The sequence below is a fragment of the Triticum aestivum genome, chromosome 6B (genome assembly GCF_018294505.1).
Source record: "Triticum aestivum cultivar Chinese Spring chromosome 6B, IWGSC CS RefSeq v2.1, whole genome shotgun sequence".
NCBI classification, from domain to species: Eukaryota; Viridiplantae; Streptophyta; class Magnoliopsida; order Poales; family Poaceae; genus Triticum; species Triticum aestivum.
This window is the reverse complement of record NC_057810.1, coordinates 342,140,404-342,156,901: the sequence shown is the minus strand read 5'-3', so window position 1 is coordinate 342,156,901 and position 16,498 is coordinate 342,140,404. Positions and strand designations below refer to the sequence as shown.

The window sequence follows — 16,498 nt, the reverse complement described above, 5'->3', positions numbered from 1 at the left end:
GAGCTTAAGTGGGAGATACTTGATGGCATGTAGATCATCACCGTGGGCCATGTGAATGTGGAGAAGGAAATCTTCAATCCATACCGTGGGGTCTGTTGTACCATTATATGATTCAATGTTCACGGGTTTAAACCCTTCTGGGAATTCATGATTCATTACTTCATCGGTGAAGCAAAGGGGGTGTGCGGCTCCTCTATGCCGGGCTACATCACGATGCAGTTCAAATGAGTCTGGTCTGTTGTATTCGGCCCGGTCGGATTTGCTTTTAGTATATCTGGCGTGTCGGTCATTGTCGTGCGTTGGGGCGCGCCCCCATGATCCATAGATCGATCTTGACTGTCCTGCTTTGTTTTCCAATATGTCTCACAGGTCCTGCGTGTAGCCCTGGGCCTTAGTATTTTTGCTTGATTGGCGACGGGGTGCAGGCTGGACTTCGGGCTGATACGCCGCTTTGTCCCAACCACGAGGTGGCCGGTCAGCCGCATCGTGCGCTCGTAGTGTGGGCTTTAATGCCTCTTCCTCGAGTTGAGGTAGCAACCTACGCTTTGGGTAACTTTTGGTAGGGTGCTCGAGTCTGTATTCCTTGGCTGCCAGGACCTCAGTCCATCTGTCAGTTAGCAGATCTTGATCAGCTTGAAGCTATTGTTGCTTTTTCTTCAGGCTTTTTGCAGTGGCTATAAGCCGGCGCTTGAAGCGCTCCTGCTCGACGGGATCCTCAGGCACGGTGAATTCTTTGTTGTCGAGGCTCACCTCGTCTTCGAAGAGGGGCATGTAGTTGTCATCCTTTGATTCTCCATCTGTTGCCTGTTCCTTAGGGCTAGCTTTCCCATCCTCCCGTTCGGCCTGCTCGAAGCCTGGCTGGGCGGGGTTATTTTCGTCTTCGGCACCATCCGGATTGCTATCGTCTCTTGTGCCGGTATTGCTATTTTTTCTCTGACGGGGCTTAGAGCGGCGCCGATGACGCGGGTGCTTAGATTGCTTCTCAAGGGGATTATCCTCCGTTGCCTCATTGTTGTCGCTTTCCTTGGGGGTGTCCACCATATATATATCGTATGATGAGGTGGTTGTCCAGCGCACTGTGGGCGGTGGTTCCTATTCTTCTCCTACATCGTAATTCATACCGTCGATGTCTTCGTAGTTGAAGTCAAGCATGTCGGTTAAGATATCGAAAGTGGCTATTAAGTGGGTGGTGGGTGGGGAACGAATTTCTTCGTCGTCCGCTTCCCACTCCAGCCAGACATAGTTCGGCCAAGAGTCTCCTGACAAAGAGAGAGACCTCAATGAATTTAGCACGTGGGCGAGTATTGAAAGATATCCGCGGAGGTAAACTCCATGATAGGTGCCCAATCTGATTTGATAGGCACGGACATACGCGGTTAGGAGCATGTGGCCGGAGACGAGTCCGAGGGTCCGATGGCACAGATTTCTTTGGATATGAAGTCTGTGTTTGGCTCTAGCGCCGATGAGTGTGCGGCCTCCATGGCGGGGTCCATCCACCCGTCCTCGGATGGCATGATCTGCTGATCAATTGTAAGTGTAGCGGGATTTTTACGCCCAAACTACGAGTGTCATGTTCTCCACAGGGACTAGGCGACGACAATTACGTTCGACTAAAGCTAGGTGACCCAATTGAATGATGAGAATAGAAAATAAACCTAACACTAACAAGGATCATCAACAAAGAAAATGACAAATAAGCAAAGGGAGATGAAGATTATCTTTACTCTGTTTTTTAATATTTTTGTATTACTTGTGGATCTACAATACTAACACAAACAGGAGTCAATATCAATTAAAGCTACAAGACAAGGACACATTACTATCAAACATAAACAGAGGGAAGAAAGCGAGAATATATGACAAAACATAATTGTTTCAAATCAAACACACACACACACATATTTATATATCACATGTACATAGCTAATACAGGGACTACAGAACACACAAAACCACACATATGTGAACAGGATACTACACCACGGTTCAGGTTACACAAGAGATAACAGAAACGAAATCTAACAAGCCACAAGACAGAACACATATTACCAAAGCCAAAATGTTAGACATCACTTAGTTTCGTAAGAAAAGAAATCCACTATTCAGAACATAGAATTCATGACATGATATTTAACAAGTACGAACTGATCAAACTAGTTGGTTGCAAACACTTATCAAAATCTGAAACTTACAAGTCCTACACAACTCCTATTACAGAAAATTCAGAGTACAGTAGCAAGAAAAGGGAGAGATTCAAAGATTAATTCCTAGTCAATCTTCAGGCTTGCAGCTGTAGATGGTGTAGGTGATGGAGAGGATCAGCAGGGGGCGAGTTGGAGAAGGAGAGGTACAGCAGCAGAGGGCAGAGCAGCAGCAAGGTAGGGAGAAGAAAGAGCAGCAGGCTGGGGTTCAGAGAAGATTAGGAGCAGCAACTAGAGGCAAGGGAAGAAGAGAGCAGCGACAGGAGAAGAAGGAAACAGCAGCGTGATGAGGAGAGGAGCAGCAGCGTGAGATATCAGCAAGGGGGCGCAGTAGAAGAAGAGAAGCAGCAACAGTTTTGTTATTCAGAATGGACTAGGAGCAGCCACAGGTTTGTGGTTCAGAGAGGACTAGGAGCGGCAGCAGTTGAGGTTCAGGGAAGAAGAAGTCTAGCAGCAACAGGATTTGAGGAGAGGGAAGAAGCAGCAGGTGGCGCGGGGAACCAAACACCCGTCTGGTCGGGCGCGCCAGGCGCGGCGACGAAGTGGAGCGCCCAAGGCGATGGCGGCGAAGACGGAGTGCTGGATGGATGATGTGGTGCTGGTGGGTGAAGGTGCTGGTGGAGCAGTGATGTCCGGAGGCACGCCGCCATGATGGCCTGGTCGCGACGGCGGCCGAAGGTGGGAGAAGAAGTGGTCAGGGGGAGAGAGATGGAGATGTTAGGCTCGATGGGGAATGGAGGCGTGCTAGGGATTTTGATCCCCCATGATCCGATCTGTCTTTTTTTTACTTTGGCCCTCCTCCTTTCTTCTTTCTTCCCAAGTAGATCCTCTCTTCTATAGTTGGCCCCCTGGCTACTTCGTTTCTTCTCGCACAAGTCCATTCTTCCTCCTCTTCATCGTTCTCTTAGCCACGTAGTCCGGATCTTGAAGATTTATAGTGCCTTTGCGCACATTTCTGCAAAATAGACCAAAGACTAGTAAATGATACTTTATATGATTTTCATGCAAATATTCAATATTTCACAGCAAGAATTGATGGTCATATCTCAATAAATAATAAATTTCTATGCCAAAATTGTATATATGAAATGTGCTTATCAAGTTCCCCCACACTTAAACTTTTGCTTGTCCTCAAGCAAAGGCATATGACAAGAACAAGAATGTGAACAGTGAGCTGATTAGAGAATACCAAGTGAAGTAGATGCCTAAACAGTGCATGCTTTGGACTTAGCTAGTAAAAATTAATGGTTAGGAGTGCTTCAAAGCGGTAAGATACTAGTAAGCATGACCATTTTAAACTTTTACAATGATAAAAGAGGATCAACAAGTTTAAATGATGACTGCGCCAAATGGTTCCTAAAGAGAGCATGATCCCGAGAACAAAAAGAACTGGAATTAAATCTCTTATTTGCAGAAATATGACTTTGTGGGTGAACCACTTATTGAATTTGAAAGAAACACACATATTATTTCATTAGTCTCACCGAAGGAACATACCACCGATCCCGAGAACATGGTATACACCTGGCTCAACCAATTTTTATTAACTTTTTTTGTTTGTCTCCCCAAAGGAACATACCACCGATCCCGAGAACATGGTATACACCTGGTTCGACAATTACATTTTTATTGTAATTAATTACTGCCCAAGCTAACCTGATTTCACATGCCACCGATCCCGGGAACATGACATGCTACTGTAGGTAGCCAGACTTATTTATTCATTATTACTTATCTTAAATGAATAACGCATAAGAACAAAAACAGGAATCATCACTTCTCCATGTCTGGTTCACATGCTACCGATCCAGGGAACATAGCATGCTAATCCATAGTGGTTAGGTGATTGCTCTCAATGGGAAGACACTTGGCACAAATTCAGCATCTAAACGTGGTGATCTAGGTGTATCAAGGTAAAAGCAGAAAATGATTAAGTTTTCTAGTGTACTAGGGATTTGAGCACTCAAAACTAATAACTTTCACTAATTTCAGCAAAGCAAGCAATATGTAGATCACTAGTTTACATGGCATTCAATAAACAGTTCGCATATTCTCATCAAGCACCATATGTCAAATAAAATTCAATGGGGCAACATTTAAGACTTGGCTTAAGCAACCCAAATAACATTTGATTTCAGCATGTATCAATGGATAATATACTCGGAATGGGTCATGAAACAGCTCACCGGGCTTTGATGATGTAGCACTCGCTCGGTCACCACACCAACTGCAGCTCCTCTCCTTTTGCTTCTCTATCCTCATGCCTGCTTCAGCTTCTCCCTTCCTCGTGTGTGCCCCCTTGCTTCTCCTCATCCCCATGCTCTGAGTCCACCAGGGTCCAAAGGAATGTCACCTCGAACCTGGTCAGCATGTAATGGATCGTGCATAAGCAAAAACCTGAAAGCACTCTCAACAAAAGAGACAATGCAAGTGGTAGGGATAATACCCTCCAAGTCATCAATCGAACACCCAATTACATAAGCATATCTATAAAGCACATGTTTAGGATGGTACAAATCAGTAAGCTCAATGCTAGTATTAGAATCACACGTTTCATTAAGCATGGGTATAGCATTAGGAACATAAGTATCATGAATAGAGATATGAGCAATGCCACTAACAGGGTGTGTATGATCATGTCCAAGCAAATAGTTTTTCAAATCTACCTTAAGTGATGGCATCATGCAATGCAAGGTAGTAGCAAACAAATCATATGAAGACATGTCATTAAGAGGATTAGATAAACCTGCTACATCACGCTCTTGTGTGACAATAGGCAAATGAATTTCTGGTTCTTCAAGTTCATCTACAGCAGCTTCTTTTGCTTCTTTAAGAGTAGTAGATGATGAGTCTTCAACTTGATTACTAGGTTGTTCGAACTCTGGATCATCTTGTGCCTTGGCTTCGAGTACATCTTCAATCTGAGGTCTCTCTTCCTCTGGATCTTCTATGGTGCTACTACCAGCAACACTTAATTGAGTCTGAAGTGTCCCCATCTGTGGATATTCACTAACATGATCTGGTAGGGGTGCTGAGATCACTACCTCGCTGTCTTTCTGAGCAATGTTCTCTTCATCACCATCATTGCTAAGTTTCAACAGTGACACCGATGACTTCCACCAGTCATGCAGCTCAGCAACACATGGGATCTTCTCAGGATATTGAAGTATCAGCTCTTCTAAATTTGACTCAACCTCTTGTATCTCTCTCCTTGGAATGTCTCCGACTTGCTTAATTGTATGTGCAGGAGTTGGAATCTCATCTTCACTATTCTTCTCTGAGATACTCTCTTTAACTGAGATAGAGGCAGCCACCGGCGGAGCTAATGATTTCTTCTTGACAAATATCCCAGATACAGTTGTAACACAAGTGTGGGCAATTGGTGCCACGACTAAATTCCACCAGTCACATAGTTGACTAACACTAGTGAATTTCTCCATATCTTGTTGTCTCAACTTAGCACCAATCAGAGTAGGTTCCTCATAAACATCTTCTTGCAACTTTGACTCAGTCTGGACAGTTTCATTGCCATGAGGTATTGGATCTGCTACTGTGGTTTCCATCTGATCTACAATGGTTGCATCATCTTGAAAAATATCATAATCATCATCAAGGATACTTGAAGTAAGATCAATCTTTCTACATGGAGGATCTAATTCAGCTCTGAAATGTTGTTGTCCCCGGAATGGAACATGCTGGTTTTGAATATTAGGCACCATGGATGATTTCTGTTCACTTATGGAACACACAGCTTCTGATTGCAGATGGCTTGCAACCTTCGGATTTGAACTAGGCCTTTCATAACCCCATTGCATTTGGTGGAAGGCAATGCTCTCAATGAGAATAATTGCACCCTCAACGGTCTTGTTCATGATTGTTCCACCAGCGGACATATCAATAAGATCTCTCGAAGCATGTGTCAGCCCTCTATAGAATATCTGGAGCACTAACCAATCCTTTTGCCCATGATTAGGACATTTTCTAAGCAAATACTTATATCTCTCCCAAGCTGCATACAAGCTCTCACTTCCATCTTGCGCAAAACTGAGGATCTGGTCACGAATTGCAGCTTGCTTGTAAAGTGGAAAATATCTGTGCAGGAAAGCTTGTGAAATATCACCCCAAGTGTAAGATCTTGATGGCAAAGAATAGTACCAGTCCTTAGCAGCATCTCTGAGAGAGAATGTGAACAGCATACACTTGATAGCATCTTGGGAAACGCCATGATACTGGACTGTATTGGCATACTCCAGAACATTACTAATGTGCTCATGAGGGTCTTCATTGGGTAATCCTCTAAACTGATTCTGCAAGACGAGAGCAGTAAGTCCAGGCCTCAACTCAAAATTTTCGGCCTCAATAGATGGCCAAATTGGCCCTGTCATCGTGTCCAAACTACTTGGCAACCAAAGATCACGTACTAAAGCCATATGTTCAAGTGCAACTGTCAATCAGCCTACAAATATTAAGATATCCTACACACGCTCACAAACATCAAACATTGGTGAGAGGGTTAGTATCCTAATAAACCGAAGCAACAAAAAGTAAAAAGGTAAAAGAAACACAGAAATAAATTTGACTGGAAATTTAAACAAAAACTATACTAAACCTAGTCTATAGCTTCGCACAATCGCTCGACGCTAGTCCCTGGCAACGGCGCCAAAAATGATCAATTGTAAATGTAGCGGGATTTTTACGCCCAAACTACGAGTGTCGTGTTCTCCACAGGGACTAGGCGACGACAATTACGTTCGACTAAAGCTAGGTGACCCAATTGAATGATGAGAATAGAAAATAAACCTAACACTAACAAGGATCATCAACAAAGAAAATGACAAATAACCAAAGGGAGATGAAGGTTATCTTTACTCTGTCTTTTTAGTATTTTTGTATTACTTGTGGATCTACAATACTAACACAAACAGGAGTCAATATCAATTAAAGCTACAAGACAAGGACACATTACTATCAAACATAAACAGAGGGAAGAAGCGAGAATATATGACAAAACATAATTGTTTCAAATCAAACACACACACACACACATTTATATATCACAGGTACATAGCTAATGCAGGGACTACAGAACACACATAACCACACATATGCGAACAGGATACTACACCACGGTTAAGGTTACACAAGAGACAACAGAAACGAAATCTAACAAGCCACAAGATTAGTACCCACAGATCAACACAACAGTATTTAACAAGTAAAAATTACTAGTAGAAATTAACTAGTACAGCGAGAAGAAATACACAGGGTGAACACATATATATGCCGAGAACACATATTACCAAAGCCAAAATGTTAGACATCACTTAGTTTCGTAAGAAAAGAAATCCACTATTCAGAACATAGAATTCATGACATGATATTTAACAAGTACGAACTGATCAAACTAGTTGGTTGCAAACACTTATCAAAATCTGAAACTTACAAGTCCTACACAACTCCTATTACAGAAAATTCAGAGTACAGTAGCAAGAAAAGGGAGAGATTCAAAGATTAATTCCCAGTCAATCTTCAGGCTTGCAGCTGTAGATGGTGTAGGTGATGGAGAGGATCAGAGGGGGCGAGTTGGAGAAGGAGAGGTACAGCAGCAGAGGGCAGAGCAGCAGCAAGGTAGGGAGAAGAAAGAGCAGCAGGCTGGGGTTCAGAGAAGATTAGGAGCAGCAACTAGAGGCAAGGGAAGAAGAGAGCAGCGACAGGAGAAGAAGGAAACAGCAGCGTGATGAGGAGAGGAGCAGCAGCGTGAGATATCAGCAAGGGGGCGCAGTAGAAGAAGAGAAGCAGCAGCAGTTTTGTTATTCAGAATGGACTAGGAGCAGCCGCAGGTTTGTGGTTCAGAGAGGACTAGGAGCGGCAGCAGTTGAGGTTCAGGGAAGAGGAAGTCTAGCAGAAATAGGATTTGAGGAGAGGGAAGAAGCAGCAGGTGGCGCGGGGAACCAAACACCCGTCTGGTCGGGCACGCCAGGCGCGGCAACAAAGTGGAGCGCCCAAGGCGATGGCGGCGAAGACGGAGTGGTGTCTGGATTATGTGGTGCTGGTGGGTGAAGGTGCTGGTGGAGCAGCGATGTCCGGAGGCGCGCCGCCACGATGGCCTGGCCGCGACAGCGGCCAAAGGTGGGAGAAGAAGTGGTCAGGGGGAGAGAGATGGAGATGTCAGGCTCGATGGGGAATGGAGGCGTGCTAGGGATTTTGATCCCCCATGATCTGATCTGTCTTTTTTTACTTTGGCCCTCCTCCTTTCTTCTTTCTTCCCAAGTAGATCCTCTCTCCTATAGTTGCCCCCCTGGCTACTTCGTTTCTTCTCGCACAAGTCCATTCTTGCTCCTCTTCATCGTTCTCTTAGCCACTTAGTCCGGATCTTGAAGATTTATAGTGCCTTTGCGCACATTTCTGCAAAATAGACCAAAGACTAGTAAATGATACTTTATATGATTTTCATGCAAATATTCAATATTTCACAGCAAGAATTGATGGTCATATCTCAATAAATAATAAATTTCTATGCCAAAATTGTATATATGAAATGTGCTTATCATCGGCTCCGAATTGACGGACGGGGAAGCCGCAGGCGTGATCTCCAGAACACTTTCTGATGGAAGATCTAAGTCATGCTCGTCGTGACTGTTCGGCGCACCTGACATGGGCTCGAATCCGTCAAAGATCAAGTCTCCGCGGATGTCGGCAGTATAGTTCAAGCTTCCAAACCTGACCTAATGGCCAGGGGCGTAGCTATCGATCTACTCCAGATGGCCGAGCGTGTTGGCCCGCAGTACGAAGCCGCCGAATACGAAGATCTGTCCGGGGAGGAAAACCTCCCCCTGGACCGCATCGTTGAATATGATTGAAGGAGCCATCAAGCCTTCTCGTGACGACCAAGTGGAACTCTCAATGAAAGCACCAATTTCGGTGTCAAAACCGGCGGATCTCGGGTAGGGGGTCCCGAACTGTGCGTCTAAGGCTAATGGTAAAAGGAGGTGGGGGACATGATGTTTACCAAGGTTCGGGCCCTCTCGATGGAGGTAATACTCTACTTCCTGCTTGATTGATCTCTATGATATGAGTATTACAAGAGTTGATTTACCACGACATCATAGAGGCTAAACCCTAGAAGCTAGCCTATGATTATGATTGTTGCCGTCCTACGGACTAAACCCTGCGGTTTATATAGACACCGGAGGGAGCTAGGGTTACACAGATTCGGTTAGAGAGAAGGAGATCTACATATCCGAATTGCCAAGCTTGCCTTCCACGCAAAGGAGAGTCCCACCCGGACGTAGGATGAAGTCTTCAATCTTGTATCTTCATAGTCCAACAGTCCGGCCAAAGTATATAGTCCAGCTGTCCGAGGACCCCCTAATCCAGGACTCCCTCACAAGGCCACAAGGTTATCTTCATGAAGGTTCACAGGATTGACCTGCTGCCGGACATCCTCGATGATGTTCATGGCAAGGTTCGTCTTGTGTCCAGCCCAAATTAGATCAAGGCATGAAATAGTTGCCCCAGCTAGTGTTTAATAGTAGTTTGGATTGTGTCTAATTATCCGAACCTTGCCTGTTATCGAGCCCTCTGGGGTAGTACTCTGTTTGAATCCGTCTATGGGAACTGCTGCTACTTTTCTGTGCCTGTGAATCATGTGAGAACCATCGTAATTGTTGCCGAAACAGATGCGTCCTCACTAGTTTTTTCATGAATATGGCATGGTAAGACATAAGTTGTCACGGTTTATCATACGAGTAGTGTGTGTTTGATGAAATAGAGTACTCGTTCGAGAACTGTGCGCCAACGTATACATAAGTACTTGTAAACACTGTTGGTGCTACCCCACTTGTAAGCAGTTGTTGAAAACACGGCACATTGGCTCGCTCGCTTCAACACTAGGATATCGACCAGCTAACAATCAACAATCTGATGTCTGACATATAAGAAACTATGTATATTGTTACAGTGGTTCATGCAGTTAACTGAGGCCACTATGTAAATTCCAAATGTTCACACACTAGTCCAGCGTTCATGTGGAACACTCACATTAAATTCGGCTTCATAAAAAACTTGAAAAGCAGAAGTTAAGCAATTTTATACATATCAATGATTCATAGAACATAACAAACATATACTAGTTTACAACAAAAGACAAAGTTGTGAGAAGGTTTACAAATCAGGAAAAAACAAGCAAGGATTCTCTGAGCAAAAGGCCTCCCGGCAAGCTTAAATTTCCTAGAGTTCACTCAAGTTTTTTCTTGTTGCCACCATCCAGGGTTAGGTTCTCTCATTCCAGAATAACCAATTATAATTGTGTTCTCAGCTGGAATGCTGAACTGAACCATGCAGTGTACTGACCAGCTGAAATTCTTGTGCATTCCATTAAATTAAGCACCGCTATTTGCAGGATGTAGTTGTTTTCGCTCGTCCCTGCACTGCAATCATGAAGTAAAATGTATGAATTAGCTTCTTTTAGAATGCGTTGGTCATTCTACCTAGTTACTACCAATGTAGGAATACCTTGAACACTGGTGGTTAGAGGACGGCAGCTAGGAATAGCCATCTCATTTTGTGCAGTTGTACTAAAACTAAGGTCTGTACTTTTGATTCCGCAGATAGAAACGATATCAAGGCAGACATCCCTGTTTGCGCAAATATGAAATACGGTTATTTAAACAGTGAAAAATATTTGCAGTGGCATATGATTAACAGCGGCATCTATTGTGTTATAATTGGCACTAGATTTACAGTATGGAAGTGCCCTTAAGTATGTAGCATCACATCACATCAACACTCCACTAGATTAACATGCAGAACAATAGCATTAGTATTACTGTCATGAGAGTAGCACATGGTCAGTAAATGTGCAATCAAATTTGTGCAGTTTCCACTGGGATGAAGCAATGTTAATTAGCGGTGTGAGATTTAAGTGTAACTGCAAAAACACAATTCATGGGAAATAAAGCAAGACGGAAGCAATTCATAAAATGGTGGTGAAATTGCTTCAATTTATCGATGCACTAGACCATTACTTATAGTGACATTAGGTGGCATTGCTTAATGCTTCATGTGATTTTACACTAACAGTAGCGATATGGGTGTAGGGATAGCAGGGGCATAAAGTGGTGAGGCAGATGTGGTTGCCGAGAGCGGCAAACACTCAGGCAGCATGTTTGCATTTGTCCCATTTTTTATCTCCTCGGCGACATTTTTGTATGTGAGCACAGGAAATCTAGACCTGCTCATTCTCATTTGTGTTGTCCCCCAACACCCTCACTTTCTTTCCTTTTCAACCAAGAGACAGGTCCATTTCCCTCCACCCTTCGCCATCCACCATGCTTTCTTCGCCTTTTCAACCAAGAGACCGGTTGGGTAGCCAGTATCTACTACTTTCCCCCGTTTCCTCTTAGAACCAAGTCCTAGATTCATGCTACAACTTTCCCACTTTCTTCCGTGTTTGAACCAACTCTTAGAGCTGACTTTATGAACTAGGTTTACCTCTAATAATAATTAAAGTCTAGGTGGCTTTGGAATAGCCGATGAAGTAGAAAAAGATCCACACGCAGCCAACTGGGGAGCTGGGGCAGTAGAGCAAGGCAGGTTTTGAAGGAATATATACCTGAGGGTCATCGGCATGTGGCAAAGACGGCGTCCGGAGGCCGTATCTTGGCCACAATACCGCAGGGAGGAAGAAGGGGTCGGAGGCCCTCCCGAGCTGGCGCTCTCTCAGAGAGAACGGCACCGCCGCCGATCGGGACGCGCGGGCAGCCGTTGGTATCCTCCCTCACCAATGACGACAGCGTGAACGATGTACCTACACCCCTGCCCCGGTCGAGGTGGTCCGGCCGGATTTGTGACCAGCCGTGAGCAGAGAGAGTGTGTGGCTACCTATGTCTTGCTTAGATCTGGAGAGCATGAGAGAGTGAAAGAGAGGAACCCTAGTAAAGCAAGCGCTAAGGCTCCTGCTTATATATATATATAGTGGAGTGATTTTGTTGTACCAGCTTCAAAAAAATGCGCTCCTACGTGTACCCGCGAGTGGGTGTGAGAGAACTAGTGCGTGCGTGCACCGCTTCTCTTTGTGAGAGTACAATATACAATGCCCAAAGAACGTTCGCCACAAGAGTAATAGTATAAGTGTGTGACGTGTGAGCTAAAATAAAATGTGCGCGACGTCTTTTGTTTTTTAGAAGTTCTGAGCGTAGGGTGTGAATAGCACATATGTGTATGACGTCTACCTGCAGATAGACGGTGGGTGCGAGAGGACTCGGGAGATTCGTGACTCGTGAGGGTGCTTGTGTGCGTGAGAGCGAGGGGGAACGTATCAATGCAATGCATGTGTCCGTAAATCATTATCCGACAAACGCGCCACAAGCCTTTTCCAGACGAACGGCGTAAGAACCGTTAGATCAGCATCCCGCAGTGTCAGTTTTGCCATGTCATTTAACAGAACAGCCACTCCTCCTACACACAAATCTTCCACGTGACTGTTAGCAACTGCCGTATGCTCCTCCCTCCGTTCCAATGCAGTGCATATAGCTTTATTGAAAACTCAAACCTCGCAAACTTTTATTGAGTTTTCGTGTACCAAAATGCACGTATAGATTACCGAGTATATATCATTTCATTCATCTTCGAGAGGTAACTATAAAGATGGGGGAGGAGTCTACAAAGAAAGACCATCATATCACCTGCAGCAATTTCAACCATCCTTTGGTGTGGAGGAATATCATAGGAACTCTATATGATATGATTTTTATAGGATTTTTTCCTTTAGAGTCAATTGGTTCATAGGAATAGATTCATATACTCCACATTTCAAAGGAAATAAACATGATATCATTTTTATAGCTTTAGATCCAGTTGGTTCATATGAATGGATTCCTGTACTCCCATAATTTAAAAGGAAAATAAAAATTAGCGTATATTCAATAGAAAAGTTCCTATGATGTGAACCAAATGACATCTCTTTTCTAATCCCTCCTCATAGGAATTGAGATACATGTCATCTCTAGATTCAATAGAAAAGTTCCTATGATGTGAACCAAATGACATCTTTTTTCCAATCTCTACTCATAGGAATTGAGATACTCCATGTCATCTCTTTCCCTACAACTTCCATGTATACATCTTCTATTCCTAAATAGCTAGTACAACCCACTAGTAGCTTTTTTCCAAGACATGCCACAAGAACACGTCATGCATGCAAGTCATAAATCACATTGTTTTTGTACTCTATGCATGCAAGCACCACATCATCAATTCGTGCATGTTACTCATAAGTTATTTCTTGCATTAAATTTTGTATTGACAATGTATGTGCTGGTCACGTGCACACATATGTAGTTCACATTCACATTTTTGTTAGAAATGTCATTCTTTAACTGCAATTCATTTTTTCTCTTTAGTTATAGATGTTTTTGGAGGAACTTTTATGCATTATCTATACCCCTATATAGTGTGCGAATAACTTTGAAAGATGGTCGTTGGATGAAGCTAATCCGACAGTGCAGAGATGGCAAATCCGAGCACTACTGGTCATTGGATATCATCAACATTCCACCAAATTCTGCCACATGTACAATTTAGAAGACTCCATGGTTGAACTTAAGCATAATGCACAAACCTCAAAACACAAGCACTTCTCCTTTGTTCTAGAATCTTCCGTATCATAATTGGCCAAACTTTTTTTCTAAATGAATTGCCATTATTTGTTTTTTACTTTATGCTTTACAATGCACAACCCCATGAATCTTAACATTTTGATAAAACTAATTGATTTTGAATGAGATGAACTATAAGAACTAAACGAACATCTACATCATGCATATATGAATCAAAGCTTTACATGCTATAGTGTGTATTTATTCATAATTTGGTTTCATGCGTTCAGTGCATGTGTACCTTACTAGTTTTGAGTAGAGTAGCAAATTTCACGCGGCCGCGGGTATATCAAAATCCAGGGCCCATGCACCATTGCCTTTCGGTCGAACCTACGTCCACAATTTTTGTATGTATATCTCCATTGGTCCCCGAACCCAAAATGCTGCCTCGTTCCCGTCAAACCAAGCGACCAACACATATTAAGGCGTTGACTCGAACTCAATCCCTCTCCCGTTTACTACGACATGGCCCCGCACGCCGTAGTACTCCTACAAACCCTACCACTGCACGCATCATTGGTTTCTTCAAGAGGACGAGGAAGAAGCAGATTTTTAGTGGAGGCGCTTTAAAAAAAGGATTTGTAGTGGAGGCCCCTACCCTAGGGTGCCCTACGTAGCTGCCACACACATCATTGGTTTTCTCTTTTCTTTATGATCTTGCGCCCTAGAGTGAAATGATGGTTGCTTCGTACATCCAGCCTAATGCAGGAAAGGTGGGGCTTTGTGATTTGACCCCTCATCGCTCATTTACTACTACTGCGGCGCTACCACCGGGGTGCCTCCAAGTCCAACCGCTGCTCCAAACTATAATTTGGTGCATCGCACGTGGAACAAGACGGTGGATGAGCCACATGTCGGCCAAAGGGGTCCTGTTAAGTGTGTCGCCATTTCATGTGCAGACTGTCCCTTCTTGAGTTGCTACGCCAACACGACAGGAGCAACCTACCACTTGGTTTTGCTCCTTGGTGAATCCCGACTATATTGATCTAAAAAGGTACATACTGTACTACCCTCTTCATCTCGATTTATAGGGCGTGCACGTAGTTCTAGGTTGTCCATTTGACTAACTAAATATGAGTTACTATGTCACAAAAAGTATATCATTGGATTCTTAAGCGGATGTAGTTTCTAAACGTATACTGTTCATCACATATATAGCCAGTTAAATTCTCAACCTAGAACAACGTGCATGCCCTGTAAACCGATACGGAGGAAGTAGTAAAAATGAGGTGATTTTACCGAGAGATGAGCGGGGGAGCATGGCCTGTCATGCGGTCCCACGTGTCATGATGTATCAAGGTGATGCGTGTGCCCCTCTTGAGGTAGAACAATGGCAGAAGCAATAGTACGTGGTTTTCTTGAAGCGAAGTGTGAAATAATGGTTGCTTCTTCCGTCTGGGAAGGTGCGGCATTGTGATTCGACGTCTCATTGCTTATTACTACTACTGGAGCGGTACGATTGGGGTGCGCCCCCTGCTGTTCTACACTCTTATTTGGAGCATGACACATCGGCCTGGTTGCTATATGTCCCACATGTCGGTGATAGGAAGTACAGAATTCATGAAAGCGAGCGTCAACGGAGGAGTACAAGACACGACTTGGTTTTTGCTACTTCGTGCGATCCATTGGTACAAACCCGGACTAAAAATAGGCGAGGGCGGGTCTTTTCCCGCGCGGCAGCTAGGGGAGTTTGGCATAGTTTGTTCGAGGCAAGGAGGCAGGAAAGGAAACAAGCATATAAAGGTTGAGCGACTTAGTTTTGCAAAAATCTGATTTTACGGAGTATGTACCCACTATGGAGGTAGTACTACTTACTACTCCCTCCTTTCCGGTTTATAGGGCTCATCTAAAAAATCGTTTTTCCATTTTATAAGTCTCAATTCTACTAGTAGTAGTAGTACCATCACATGTTGGATTTCGAGGTGCGTTAATCACCTGGTGCAAGCAGTGTCAAGAGAAAACTCACCAATGCATGTAGAAGTTCACGGAAATTTAGTGGTCATGCATGCATTCATTCTAATTAATGCCTCGGTAAACATAACTTCTTGAGAAAAACGAGCATACTAATTACTTGTGCAAACTACAAAATTAATTCCACCACTCACCGTCTACCTTGGTTGGAGAGATTTTGAAATTGAGCCATAAACTGGAAATGAGGGAGTGGTAACTTTTGTCTTGATTATTATTTGTGGCCTTATATAGATGCAAAATGTATTTTTTTATAGTGGCCTTGTATAAGTAAATGGAAGGAGTACTAAAGGACATATACTTCAAACAATATGATAATCTCTCTAACCAAGGTAGGGACAAGGAGTAAACGGAGGGAGTAATAAAATTTTCTCCTTGTCCTGTGAGCCACTGCGCGCGTGGGCGAGGGAGCGGGCATAAGGCATACTAGTAAGGGAGCTTCACCTCATCATGCAAGCCACCGCGCCCGTGGGCGGGGGAGACGTCATACTAAGCAAGCTTCTCCTCATTTTGCGAGTTGACGGGAAACATAAAAAGTACTCCAATGTATAGAGTCTTGCCTCTAAGGTAGGCCCCACATGGTTTGCCTCCTTTTTAACATAACGCGTCAAGTCGCAATTTGTTTGTTCACCCGTGATAGACGATGCTCCATCAAGTGGACAACCAGTATAC

At 43.8% G+C, this 16,498-nt stretch overlaps 1 protein-coding gene across 1 annotated transcript; it reads right to left on the bottom strand.

The window, feature by feature from the left end:
* Window positions 1–2,083: 2,083 nt before the first annotated feature.
* LOC123137113 (uncharacterized) lies at window positions 2,084–8,401 on the bottom strand. The gene is made up of 2 exons (XM_044556711.1): window positions 4,948–8,401; window positions 2,084–4,561 (listed from the first exon to the last, which is right to left on the bottom strand). Exons 1-2 carry the CDS (start codon window positions 6,629–6,631, stop codon window positions 4,551–4,553), a joined length of 1,695 nt encoding a protein of 564 aa, XP_044412646.1. The 5' UTR covers window positions 6,632–8,401; the 3' UTR covers window positions 2,084–4,550.
* Between the last annotated feature and the right edge of the window lie 8,097 nt (window positions 8,402–16,498).

Coding starts and splice junctions, on each gene's coding strand:
- LOC123137113 (XM_044556711.1), bottom strand. CDS start 6,631: ATGGCTTTAGTACGTGATCTTTGGTTGCCAAGTAGTTTGGACACGATG.